We start from the raw sequence: 14815 nt of genomic DNA, 5'->3' as shown, positions 1-14815 counted from the left end.
CAGTTGCACTTTGTGCTGCTATAGTTGTAATTAATTAACAATGCACTCTATGGTGTCGCCCACATTTTCAAACAGCCGCAGGTGCCCATTTTTGCCGATTGTCCTGTAGGGACAGCTCCCTCGGTAATTATGTTACAAGAGGGATCGATCTCTTGCCCACATCAGGTGCCAATCTGATAGTGTATGTGCACACACACACTCTTTCTCACACACACTCTTTCTCACACACACACACACACACACACACACACACACACACACACACACACACACACACACACACACACACACACACACACACACACACACACACACACTCTTACACACACACTCTTACACACACACATACACACTCTCTCTCTTACACACATACACACTCTCTCTCTTACACATTCACACACACACACTCTCTCTTACACATTCACACACACACACACACACTCTCTCTCTTACACATTCACACACACACACACTCTCTCTCTTACACATTCACACACACACACACACACACACACACACACACACACACACACACACACACACACACACACACACACACACACACACACACACACTTACACATTCACACACACACACACACACACACACACACATTCACACACACACACACACACACACACACTTACACATTCACACACACACACACACTCTTTCACACACACACTCTTTCACACACACACTCTTTCACACACACACTCTTTCACACACACACACACACACACACACACACACACACACACACACACACACACACACACACACACACACACACACACACACACACACTCTTTCACACACACACACACACACACGCGCACACACGCGCACACACACACACACTTTCACCAGTCGGTCTTACGTATTACTTGATTTTCATGTTAAATAAATAACTGATTCGTTATTTCTAGAAACTGGATCTGCTATTACAGCAACATGCATTGGACTTGGAAATTCTTTGACACCACCTCCAGGTCAAGCAGGAAAGCCTGTTCCAGGATATAATGGTAAGTAAAGCTGTGTCACAGCATGAGAACAATTACTGGGTTTAATTCTGTGTAAATTGCTCCTTCCCCTGCCACATTTTCCCTTTCACCATTAAAACACTGTCCTACTTCAATAATTAATCCCTTCAGCAGTCAGGCGTGCTTTATAATACTCCATGTGTATTACAGGCTGCCAGAGAGCGACATGTAACCTCTGTACAAAAGCAATAAAGTACTGTGTGTGTGCTTGTGCGGATAGGTGTATGTACAGTGGGTTGCAAAAGTATTCGGCCCCCTTGACGGTTTCCACATTTTGTCACATTACTGCCACAAACATGCATCAATTTTATTGGAATTCCACGTGAAAGACCAATACAAAGTGGTGTACATGTGAGAAGTGGATCGAAAATCATACATCATTCCAAACATTTTTTTTACAAAAAACTGCAAAGCGGGGTGTGCGTAATTGTTCGGCCCCCTGAGTCAATACTTTGTAGAACCACCTTTTGCTGCAATTACAGCTGCCAGTCTTTTAGGGTATGTCTCTACCAGCTTTGCACATCTAGAGACTGAAATCCTTGCCCATTCTTCTTTGCAAAACAGCTCCAGCTCAGTCAGATTAGATGGACAGCGTTTGTGAACAGCAGTTTTCAGATCTTGCCACAGATTCTCGATTGGATTTAGAGCTGGACTTTGACTGGGCCATTCTAACACATGGATATGTTTTGTTTTAAACCATTCCATTGTTGCCCTGGCTTTATGTTTAGGGTCATTGTCCTGCTGGAGGGTGAACCTCCGCCCCAGTCTCAAGTCTTTTCCAGTCTCCAGGAGGTTTTCTTCCAAGTTTGCCCTGTATTTGGCTCCATCCATCTTCCCATCAACTCTGACCAGCTTCCCTGTCCCTGCTGAAGAGAAGCACCCCCAGAGCATGATGCTGCCACCACCATATTTGACAGTGGGATGGTGTGTTCAGAGTGATGTGCAGTGTTAGTTTTCTGCCACACCTAGCGTTTTGCATTTTGGCCAAAAAGTTCCATTTTGGTCTCATCTGACCAGAGCACCTTCTTCCACATGGTTGCTGTGTCCTCCACATGGCTTGTGGCAAACTGGACTTCTTATGCTTTCTGTTAAAGAGTAACTGTCAGGCTGCAGAAGCTAATTTAAACCTCTATTCTCCTGTGTTAAACAGTTTAGAAGGAAGCTCAAAAGCCATTAGTGAAGATAAACATTTCAGTTACCTTTGATGTGTGCTTATCTTAAAGTCTGTTATAGACCCATAAAGACGCAAGCCGCAGCTATACTGCAAAGCATTCTGGGGCCCTCCCCTCGGCTGCTAATGAGACGGTACAGGAGCTTCTAATCAGTCCAGCGCGAAGCACTGATAAATCTCGGGGCAGAGTACACTGCAGGAGTCAGCTATTGTTCCTAGCCACATGGCTCATTAATATTCACTGCACACCGTGTTGTTCAAGAACGAGCTTATCTGTGATCAGAAGCAGGCAGGACATGACGACACATTTGGCTTCACAAACATGGAGCCTGCCATGAGCTGTCAGGAGCATCTATCTCTGCATATACTATATACAAATTCTGTGAAATCCAAACGTGGACAGTGAAATGCATATGTAATGTAAGTACAGCCAATCTTTAGCTACTGATATATGTGTTTATTTTCTCTGAGACCCTATACCTAACAGCTCCTCTTTAACAATGCCTTTTTTCTTGCCACTCTTCCATAAAGGCCAACTTTGCACAGTGCATGACTAATGGTTTTTCATGTGGAATTCCAATAAAATTGATTCACGTTTGTGGCAGTAATGTGACAATATGTGGAAAACTTTAAGGGGGCCGAATACTTTTGCAACCCACTGTGAACTGTATGTATATACTGTGCGTGTGTGTATGTATGTGCATATGTATATATATATATATATATATATATATATGTATATGTGTATATGTGTATGTATATATGTATATGTGTATGTATATATGTATGTGTATGTGTATATATATGTATATGTATATGTATATATATATATATATATATATATATATATATATATATATATATATATATATATATGTATGTGTATGTACGTATGAGTATATATGTATACAGTGGTGTAAAAAACTATTTGCCCCCTTCCTGATTTCTTATTCTTTTGCATGTTTGTCACACTTAAATGTTTCTGCTTATCAAAAACCGTTAACTATTAGTCAAAGATAACATAATTTAACACAAAATGCAGTTTTAAATGATGGTTTTTATTATCTAGTGAGAAAAAAAAAACTCCAAATCTACATGGCCCTGTGTGAAAAAGTGATTGCCCCCCTTGTTAAAAAATAACTTAACTGTGGTTTATCACACCTTAGTTCAATTTCTGTAGTCACCCCCAGGCCTGATTACTGCCACACCTGTTTCAATCAAGAAATCACTTAAATAGGAGCTATCTGACACAGAGAAGTAGACCAAAAGCACCTCAAAAGCTAGACACCATGCCAAGATCCAAAGAAATTCAGGAACAAATAAAAACAAAAGTACTGTAATTGAGATCTATCAGTCTGGTAAAGGTTATAAAGCCATTTCTAAAGTTTTGGGACTCCAGCGAACCACAGTGAGAGCCATTATCCACAAATGGCAAAAACATGGAACAGTGATGAACCTTCCCAGGAGTGGCCGGTCGACCAAAATTACTCCAAGAGCACAGAGAAAACTCATCCGAGAGGCCACAAAAGACCTCAGGACAACATCTAAAGAACTGCAGGCCTCACTTGCCTCAATTGAGGTCAGTGTTCACGACTCCACCATAAGAAAGAGACTGGGCAAAAAATCGGCCTGCATGGCAGATATCCAAGGCGCAAACCACTTTTAAGCAAAAAGAACATTAAGGCTCGTCTCAATTTTGTCCATGATTGCAAAGACTTTTGGCAAAATACCTTGTGGACCGACGAGACAAAAGTTGAACTTTTTGGAAGGTACGTGTCCCGTTACATCTGGCGTAGAAATAACACGGCATTTCAGCAAAAGAACATCATACCAACAGTAAAATATGGTGGTGGTAGTGTGATGGTCTGGGGTTGTTTTGCTGCTTCAGGACCTGTAAGACTTGCTGTGATAGATGGAACCATGAATTCTACTGTCTACCAAAAAATCCTGAAGGAGAATGTCCGGCCATCTGTTCGTCAACTTAAGCTGAAGCGATTTTGGGTGCTGCAGCAGGACAATGACCCAAAACACACCAGCAAATCCACCTCTGAATGGCTGAAGAAAAACAAAATGAAGACTTTGGAGTGGCCTAGTCAAAGTCCTGACCTGAATCCTATTGAGATGGTGTGGCATGACCTTAAAAAGGCGGTTCATGCTAGAAAACCCTCAAATAAAGCTGAATTACAACAATTCTGCAAAGATGAGCGCTGTAAAAGACTCGTTGCAAGTTATCGCAAATGCTTGATTGCAGTTATTGCTGCTAAGGGTGGCCCAACCAGTTATTAGGTTCAGGGGGCAATTTCTTTTTCACACAGGGCCATGTAGGTTTTGAGTTTTTTTTTCTCACTAAATAATAAAAACCATCATTTAAAACTGCATTTTGTGTTCAGTTACGTTATCTTTGACTAATAGTTAACGGTTTTTGATGAGCAGAAACATTTAAGTGTGACAAACATGCAAAAGAATAAGAAATCAGGAAGGGGGCAAATAGTTTTTCACACCACTGTATGTATGTATGTATGTATGTATGTATGTATGTATATATATATGTATGTATGTATGTATGTATGTATGTATGTATGTATGTATGTATGTATGTGTGTGTGTGTGTGTGTGTGTGTGTGTGTGGAATCCTAACCTGAGGAGTCAGTCGGTGGATTTTTGTACCGACTCCACAGCCCTGCATTTTTCACTTTTCAAATTTTGAGAAAAATAGAACCTTTAGCCAGTTTTGGTGTGGGATTTTTTTCTGTTAATACTTTGGTCTATTTTCTATCTTCGGAGAGTGGTGAAGCATGTCAGTGTTTTATCTTTAAACACTTCTGCCCGTTTCATGCAGCATTTCTTTGTGGAAAGCTTTAGAATGTGTGGAGTTTATACAGAAGGTGCTGTTCACAGCTTTGAAGATATTTGATATGCAGAACATCTATTATCTACTCTGAGATGATCTCTAAGCTGTGAATCACACATGGTGCGCGTGAAAGTGAACTGTAATGTCAGGTCTGCTGAAATGGAAGTTATATTTTAGCTCCAACAAGGCGGAAATCCATCCCAGCTGCATTCGGTACATACAGCATTTATGTTGGCATACATTAGCCTACATACGGTAGCAGAGTGTTGTTAGTTGTAATCAGGCAGTGCAGGGATTTAACAGGTTTTTGATACGCAAATGTGACGTGTGTACACACTCCAGGTTCAGAAACATGGAAGCTTGTGGCCAGCAGTATAGAATATACAAATAATTTGTCACAAAAAGTGTTCCCCAAAAATGTTAAATTAAAAAAGAATTTCACCTCAAACTGTGGCAAGGACCTGCCTCGAAAATTAGACCACTATAGTGTCTGCAAGTGTCTAAACATGGCCGAATATTACTGTTAGTCACCCAGTATCTTATTATTTAGTTTTTATAGAGCGCCAACATCTTCTGCAGTGCTGTATAGAATATATTGTCTTGTCACTTTACTGTCCCTCAGAGGAGCTCACAATCTAATCCCTTCCATAGTATCTTGCATAGACCAGCTAATGTAATAAAGTACCAATCGGAGGTATGAGACGTGAAGTGGTCTAAAGTCTGATACACACATTCCATTTTGATTACCCAATGAATGGCCAATTTTACCTCTTCGATGTAGTATGAGAGGTTGCTTATACAATTTTCATAACATTCAAAATCTGTTGGCCCTCATGCTACAAGGAGGTGATAAAATTGACCAGTGATTGGCTAATTAAAATTGGATTTGTATACTAGCCTTTGGCTGTATTTGAGATTGAGAACTGAGGTATATTGAGACACAGAGATGTATAAGGTACAGTATATTGAAGTAAAAGCAAATGTGTGGCCATTGGGGCATTTCTGCTTTGGTGTACTTAATTTCAAGTGATCTATGATAAAAAAACAAAACAAAGTTTTAATTGCACTATAGATCAATGGTCACACAGCCATTTACACTTGAACTTTTAACCTGTTCCTTCCATAGGTAACTGTTCAGGTAAAGTTTGTTTCAGAATCTGAGACCACACTCTTTGGGTACTGCGGCATGACCCCACATGCTTATTGGCTGCATCAGTTAATAAATGAACACTCTACGGCCTGGAACCCACTAGCAGCACTTTCTAAGTGTCAGTGATATGTAAAGCTCTTGCTAATTATGGTGGATTTTTTTAAAAATCGCATCCCTGAAATGGGACCACACACATAGCATTACATCAGCTAGAGTTTTTAAAATCACAAATGCTTAGAAAAGCATTTTGCCTTTGAGACTGCATAATGCAGGGTCACAGCGCTTTGAGTCCCCAGGGAGAAGAGCGCTATATAAATATTATTGTTATTGTTGTTATTGTTAAAAGTGCTAATATTGAGTTTCATGCCTACCAGCATGGGGAAAGTGTCGGTAGAACATTTGTTTACTATGCTGTTGGGAAGGAATGTAAACTGTGTTGTCTTTTGATTGGGCTTGCCTTTATGGGGCCAGAGAAGATCAGATCTTAGAATGCAAATCCCATTTTTGCAAGAACTGTAATTTTTTGTAACACATTTTTAGTTAGTTATTATGTTTTTTTTAACCATTTCGGCCTATCTGGACGAGCTTCCTCGTCCAGATAGGCACTGCTGCTCCCGCCGCATGGTGCGCGCGATCGGGCGCGCACCCACCGCTAGCCCCCAAACCAGTGAATGGGAATATAATTCCCATTCACCGTTCTAACTTCCCCGCAGAAATACCGACGCTTTCTATCCAGAGAGCGTGGTATTTCTGCCCCAGGAAACTTTTCCTCTGCTTTTTGGTTCCTGGATGCGAGATAGTTCGCATCCAGGACTTTTTTCACAGTGGCTATCTTGTGGCCAAATAGTAAACTGCACCCACATACATTTTTAATTAAACAACTATATTATTTTACATTTAAAATAAGCAGTTTCCCTCCCACACCAAAAATTACTCACTTACATTTTTAATAAAAAAAAAAAAAATACAATAAAAAAACAAAAACGAAAACAACATAAATAGTTACCCAAGGGTCTAAACTTTTTAAATATGCATGTCAAGAGAGTATGTTATTATATTATTTAAAATTATAAGCTTATAAATAGTGATAGACGCAAATTGAAAAAAAAAATGCATCTTTATTTCTAAATGAAATATCGGCACCATAAATTGTGATAGGGACATCGTTTAAACGGTGTAATAACCGGGACAGCCCTCATCCAAGTCTGCAACGATCTGCTCATGGCAAGGGACAGAGGGGAATGCTCCATCCTAATCCTGTTGGATCTCTCAGCTGCTTTTGATACAGTTGACCATAAAATCCTGCTTAACAGACTGCAGGAGTACTGTGGCATCAGTGGATCAGTCCTCCAGTGGTTCAGATCATTCCTGACTGACAGAACACAGAGAGTATCCCTAGGACCTATAATGTCCAAACCTGCACCTCTACAATTCGGAGTGCCACAAGGATCAATCCTATCCCCTCTGCTGTTTGCAATCTACATGTTGCCAATCGGTACACTTATCCAACGACATGGCCTGACGTACCACTGCTACGCCGATGACACACAGCTATACCTGTCCTTCAAACCTGGTGGAACAGACCCTACCCCAAAAATAAACTCTTGCTTAGCTGAGCTTCAGGCATGGATGAATGATAACTGGTTGAAACTAAATGCTGACAAAACTGAGGTCCTGTTTGTCCAAAGCCAGTGCTCGCCATCAAAACAGCTCTATCCTAAAGCAACACCAATCCGGATTGGGAATTCAGACATAAACAGCTCCAACCTTGTGCGCAGCCTTGGCGTACTAATCGATGGGGAATTGAGTTTCAGAAACCAAATTTCATCTGTAGTTAAATCTTCCTTCTTTCATCTGAAGAACATTGCAAAGATTAAACATCTGATTCCCCCAGAGGATCTTCAAACCCTAGTCCACGCCTTCATCACATCACGGCTGGACTACTGCAATGCCCTTTATGCTGGCCTCCCCAAAAAGGACCTGCGTCGCCTGCAATTAGTGCAGAATGCTGCTGCCAGATTGCTAACAAACCAGCCTCGCCACTGTCACATTACACCGATCCTTCGCTCACTGCACTGGCTACCAGTAGAATGGAGAATACTCTTCAAGATTGGACTGCTGACATTCAAATCCCTGCACAATCTGGGCCCTGGATACATGAAGGACTTGCTGAAGCTGCACCACACCTCTCACAACCTCAGATCAGCAAGTTCTATAAACTTGGTCACTCCCAGAGTGCACCTCAAAAAATCTGGAGACAGAGCCTTCTGTCATGCTGCCCCTACTCTTTGGAACTCCCTACCACACCCAGTAAAGACAGCACCATCCCTGGAGCTATTCAAATCCAGACTGAAAAGCCACCTGTTTAGCCTGGCATTTCCAGATTTATAAAATTCTTCCTCTGTACCACGATGGTCGGAGCCATGCTTATGCGCTTTGAGTCCCACGGGAGAAAAGCGCTTTACAAATGTTATTTGTTGTTGTTGTTATAGAATCGCCTGAAAATCAAATGTTTTGCATAAAATCTTTCTAGTAATTCATTTTGTTTTCTTAAAAGAGAAATTATTGAAATAGAAATACATTTTTTGGCTTGTTTTTGGTCAAATCAGCAGATTTGTTTATAGTTTTGTTTGACAGTTACGTGATTGTTTTTACTTCCTTTGGGGCTTAACCACACCAGTTCTTATCTGAAGGAAGATCCCATGGAGCCTGCTTGTTAATAGATCCTGGTGGAACTACGGTAATCTTTACGATGGTCATACATCATACAATCTTACTTCATGTACATAATATAAGGAAATTGAGATTGCAAATACTTTGAGCACATTGTTCAGTTAAGCGCTCATATTGCATAGGTTTGGTAAAATTGGGCAAGATTGTTCAAAAGAGATTGTATAGTGTATGGCCAGCTTTATGAATGTGAAATGATGATGTGAGTGGTAATATTGGTGATGAGCATTGATTAAGGGCAATTTCCTGTTACAGAAAGCAAAATATAACTACAGGTGTGTGACAGCATGCATTCAGGACTTGCACAGGTAGTTTTATTAGCATCAAGAAAACCCCAATCATCACTGCTGCCCCAGTAAGGGCCACATTTGCAATGTGAATTTTCACAGGACCAGGGGATATTCCAGTGATCGGTGCTGCGTGGGCTCTACAGAACGCAGCACCGATCAGGTATGTGCCAGGGCGATCATGACCTGTCTACCACTGGAGAAGGATGTTGGTTTCCTGTAACAGCTTGCATGCAACCTATTACGTACTCATCCCTCCCACTGCGAAGAAGTCAATACTCCATGGGAGGGGCCTAACACTAACTAAATTCTAACCTATGTATATGCATAGCCTGGGTACGCTACCAAATAAAATTGAAAAATCGAAAATTGCGCAAAAGGTGGATCAGCGCAACACCAGGCCGCCTCCGAATGGCCTTCAATCAGAGATGCGCTGAGCCCCCCCAGGAACTACAAACGCACCTTGAACCCAAACAGAAGCTCTGCATATACACCAAAAGCATGGCTGTTAAGTGGGAGCAGCTGACCAAAAACAAATGTGGTTATTACACTGTTTAAATTATGTCCCTATCACAATGTATGGTTTTCTCACCGCAGCATTTGAGATTTGCATAAACCGCAAATGTGCTGCATGCAGCATTTTTCTGGCGATATCAATGTTCAAGAGAATCAAAAATGGCTGCAAAATTGGTTCCCACTAGAGCCAACAACCAGTAGGAGCGGACAGTGTACTCACTGCTCTAATGGTTCGCTGTGGTCTGGTTGGAGTCTGGAGTGGATACAGTTCCACCATAGGCTTCTATGGGAAACAGATCTGCTGTCCAGGATATATCATGTAGGTCCCAGTTTTGCATTCCGCTTACTGCAAATGTGAATCCTATAATAACCTTAGGTTCTGTCAACTGTCAGTTTTCCAATGCCGCAAAACTAATGTTAAATGTTAGTTTTACTCTACATTGGGAACAGGTGCGCAAGACTTACAAAAGAAATCTGCAAGCAGCTATAATTATGATTGGGAAACATTGGACATGAAGCACTAAACTGCAGTAAGATTGGCATGCGCTGGCAGGGGGGAAGGGGGTGTAGAGGCAGCATGTTACGCTAATACGGTAACACATGTTACAATAATAGGGTAAGCTTCATTACCAGGGTTAGCCTATTAGCTTAATGTGCGCTGCCCCCTTACTGTTAGAACTGTTAAAGTTGTGATTTGCTGCCTGTGCATGGCAATCTTACCGCAGTTTAGTGCCTCAAGCCCACTCTCTAAGGGCCTGAGCCTACCAACGCAGTTGTGTCCGCTTTTCAGCAACTCTAACATTGATGTGTAACTGAAAAGTGGACACAACTGCGTCAGTGGGCTCAGGCCCTAAAAAGATTTAGGCCTCTTGCACGCTAAGGGCTTGATTCACAAAAGTGTGATAACTGATAGCACAGCAGTTATCACGCGATCTGCTGCGCGCGAGGGTTTATGCGCATAAAGGATTAGGTTTGCGTGTAAATGAAGGTTTGCGTTCGATGACGTGCGCATGTGATTGTGCACAAACCTTCGTTTACACGCGAACGTAATCCTGTACGCGCACAAACCTTTGTGCACGGCAATTCGCTGTGCTATCAGTTATCACGCTTTTGTGAATCAAACCTTAAATGCAATTCCGATTTTTAATTTCAATGAAAATAAAAGTACTGCATGCTGCTACATTTTTTTAATCAAAATAAAAAATCGGATCATATAAAAAATAAGAATCGCATGTAGTGTGCAAGAGGCCTTCAGCATACTGGGTTTGCTGCTGGTTCATTTCTTGAAGTGGTCAGCAGCAGAACAACAGACATGCTTTTTTTGACCAAACACCAGAGGCATTGCCAGAGCTGTAAGGTATACTTAGACATTTAATCTTTCAGATGTTTGTGTGTTATTACTTTTCATGCATTTAGACTCAACGTTTGAGCGAATGGGAGGAATGCTTGACATAACTGCACTGTCTCAAAGCTACTCTTGTGAAACAGCATGCAGGTTCAGCAAAATTATAAGACGGAAGCGAGGTTAAAAAAGGAAAAAAAATAACCTTATGGGGGAAAAAGTTCTTCTCTGTGTAATTTTCCTGTGCGAGTGCGACTTTATTATTATGTTACATGGCCCCCTAGTGGTTCTAGTTTGATACTGTGTGAATTTATATATACAGTATTCTCTTACAAATAATTTTACATGGATTCAATGTTTCCCTGCTATTCTTACAATAGTATGTCTTATAAAACTTAAAATGAAGTGTGTAAAAGTAGCCAGGTGCATTTATTTTTTTAGTAGGATAGCGGATGTTAGTTTGTTTGCCCACAGCCATACTGCAGAAAAATTGGTGTACTGCGTGGTGACCTAGTAGATTGCACTGATGGTGCGAGAGTGGTTTTTTTTATTACCATGGTATATAATGGAAAAATAGCTTTGTGCATCCTGCAAGGCCAGATTTTTTTTTCTGTTTGCTTGAGTTCTAATTAACCAAATTACCTGAATTCTGGATAACTGAGTCTAATGTATATAAATACATGATAATATTGGCTGACATTACACTATGGCTGTGGTAGGATTAGATTGTGAGCTATTCTGAGGACAGTCAGTGACATGACTACGTCACCCACCCACACCGCCACTGTTTCCCTAACAATAAGACCTACTCCAAAATAAGCCCTAGAATTATATGTCAGGTTTTTGAAGATGCTGGAAATATGAGCCCCACTCCAAAAATAAACTAAAGTTACAGTTCATAAAAAAAGTAAATTTAGTGTCCATGCAGCCATGGTACATGTGGTTAAAAAAAAACCTGAGGGGAGAGAGAGCAGAAAAACAAGAACACTGATTGGGTGATTGATGTCAAGTCAACATATGCAAGAGTGAAACAAAAGTTTTAGCCCAATGTCACCACAGTCTGTTTATCCTTCCTCAGTGTAGTAACTGAAAAGGGGGGGGAAACTTAATTGGTTTAATGGAGAATGTCAAGTCTTGTGTAATGATTTGGTTGCCTCCAGAATGTTGCCTCTCCAGGCTGCCACTTTTGTCATTATGACATGATATCAATTGTTGAATAATCAATGGAAGAAATGGCAGAACCAAAAGCTGAGGCAGTTTTTAGAGCATTTGAAGAATTATTTTCTGAATGTTTATGCATATACAGTATATATCCTGGTTATCGTAATACTTTTACATTTTAGATTTTTTTTTTCTTTATATTGAGCAATCCATGGCCATCTTTCGTGTCAGCTAAGCGGCTGGAAAGTAGCTGGTATTGGTTTCGCATCTTAATATGCAAAGAGATGTAAGCGTGTTAAAGGAGAAAAGCCATTCAACAAACGTTCCCTATCTTGTCTTTCACAGTTAAAATATTGGACAGCGACATGAATGAAGTTAAGCCGAGAACACTGGGAAATATTGTGGTAAAGTAAGTGTTTTACTTTTTATTTGGCTGATTTGTCTTCAGCGTGTTTACGAATCGTGGCACATTTTCCATACATTCTGTTGATGTTTAGAGGGGTTTAAACTAGAAGTAAATACTGTGCATAGAAAAAATGAAAAGGATGCTTAAAAATATATTATAAATAGGATGCCTGGCAACATCTGCTTTGGCCTTTTCCATAAAACCAAAATAAAGATTGGATCATGATTTTCACCACTTAAAATGAGCAGGTTTTTTTTAGTAAAAATAAAAAACAAGTGTCAGCGCCAAGGCAGAAGGCGACCGCAGCCGAGAAGGACAATGTCCAAAAGTCCACACAAGCAATGAATATATAAAGTCAGCGCAGGTCTATAGTAATACAGCTTTCATCATTTTTTGGTATACAGGATCTTCGAACAAAAGGGTAAAGAAGCAAGGCTTACCAGATTCCAACAACCCACATTATAAGGTTGTAAACGAGTTTGATAGGTGGTCCGCAGAACTTTCAAATGGTGTCGTTTCACCAGCGATGTTGCACACTACAGATTCCTCCGGAATATAGTAGATATCCTGAGATCGCAGAGACTCACCAAAGGGGAGTCCAGTAGGATAGTGACATGAAAGATGTACGGCACATCTAAGTGTAAACCGTCTTTATTACATAACAAGTAAAACAATTAAAAACAAGGATAAAGGAAAACTCACATACGGGGCCCGTGCACTGGGAACCCCGAAAAAGTAGCGCGCATAAAATGGTCAATAGAAGACCTCAAATAAAATGGTGCCGCCTCGGGAAGGCGACAGGCGGCACCATTTTATTTGAGGTCTTCTATTGACCATTTTATGCGCGCTACTTTTTCGGGGTTCCCAGTGCACGGGCCCCGTATGTGAGTTTTCCTTTATCCTTGTTTTTAATTGTTTTACTTGTTATGTAATAAAGACGGTTTACACTTAGATGTGCCGTACATCTCTTTCATGTCACTATCCTACTGGACTCCCCTTTGGTGAGTCTCTGCGATCTCAGGATATCTACTATATTCCGGAGGAATCTGTAGTGTGCAACATCGCTGGTGAAACGACACCATTTGAAAGTTCTGCGGACCACCTATCAAACTCGTTTACAACCTTATAATGTGGGTTGTTGGAATCTGGTAAGCCTTGCTTCTTTACCCTTTTGTTCGAAGATCCTGTATACCAAAAAATGATGAAAGCTGTATTACTATAGACCTGCGCTGACTTTATATATTCAGGTTTTTTTTAGTGGTGATTTGTGGTGGGTATTGAAAATAGAGATCGCAAACGCACAAAAAATGCAGCAAGCGTTGCATTAGCGGTGGATAAGGCATGATTAACATGTTTATCACAGTGCCCTTGTGATCGGCAAACTGTGCATGCTCCAATATTTTAATCTGAGTGCAATGGCAAAAAAAAAACACCTTAGGGCGGACTTGAACTCTTGCACAGGAAACGGTTTATAGAAAATGGCCTGTATGATTCTCCCGTCTCAGCAAGGAATGAGCCAGTGTCATTTGATCTCCCAGCTGCCTGCCGAGTTTGTCAACACAGGAGGTTAACCCTTTCTGTGCCTCCAGCAACCAGGAAGTAACTACACAATAGCATATCTGGAGAGCTTTATAAGCTGTAACAAGGAAATGTTTTTCTTCAAAGGTTATTATGCGGTTTCTTATCTTTTAGAGCAGAAAGGGAGTTTTGAGTTCAGGTCCACTTTAATAGGGTTCAGTTTTATTTTTATGCTCTAGCTCTGACTAAAATATGTCACCTGTATAATGCATTTTTCAATATATTTTACATTACAGGTTATGTCTAATGCATCAGCAACACATATACAGTACGAAAATTAGACTAATAGTTACGTTTAATGGTGAAACAAGCTCTGATCCTGATGATTTTATAGTGTGTGTATGTACTTGTATTAGGTCATAGTTGGTGCCATTTCATATCCTGCTTTTCTTATTTGCAGTTCACAAGAGGTAACATTCCCTTGTAAGACCCTCCTAATGTTACATTTTTCACACTTGAATGATATTTAGATGCCTTGGAATACGCTTCACTGGACACCTGTGAGAGCAGGGAAGCCAAAGGAAAATGATCCAGCTTCCCACAGACTGATACAACTGTACATTTTGGCAGCATATCCTGC

At 40.7% G+C, this 14815-nt stretch overlaps 1 protein-coding gene across 1 annotated transcript in view; it reads left to right on the top strand.

The window, feature by feature from the left end:
• Positions 1-14815, top strand: part of ACSS3 (acyl-CoA synthetase short chain family member 3) — a 212379-nt gene that overhangs the window by 175555 nt on the left and 22009 nt on the right. Inside the window, exons 10-11 of the mRNA XM_068276864.1 lie at positions 930-1025; positions 12597-12660. Of these exons, the coding sequence (XP_068132965.1) occupies positions 930-1025; positions 12597-12660 (160 nt within the window). The remainder of the gene's footprint in view (positions 1-929; positions 1026-12596; positions 12661-14815) is intronic.

This window comes from Hyperolius riggenbachi, chromosome 3 (assembly GCF_040937935.1).
Source record: "Hyperolius riggenbachi isolate aHypRig1 chromosome 3, aHypRig1.pri, whole genome shotgun sequence".
Taxonomy (NCBI): Eukaryota; Metazoa; Chordata; class Amphibia; order Anura; family Hyperoliidae; genus Hyperolius; species Hyperolius riggenbachi.
Note: the sequence above shows the minus strand (reverse complement) of the source record. Positions and strands in the feature narration are given on the sequence as shown.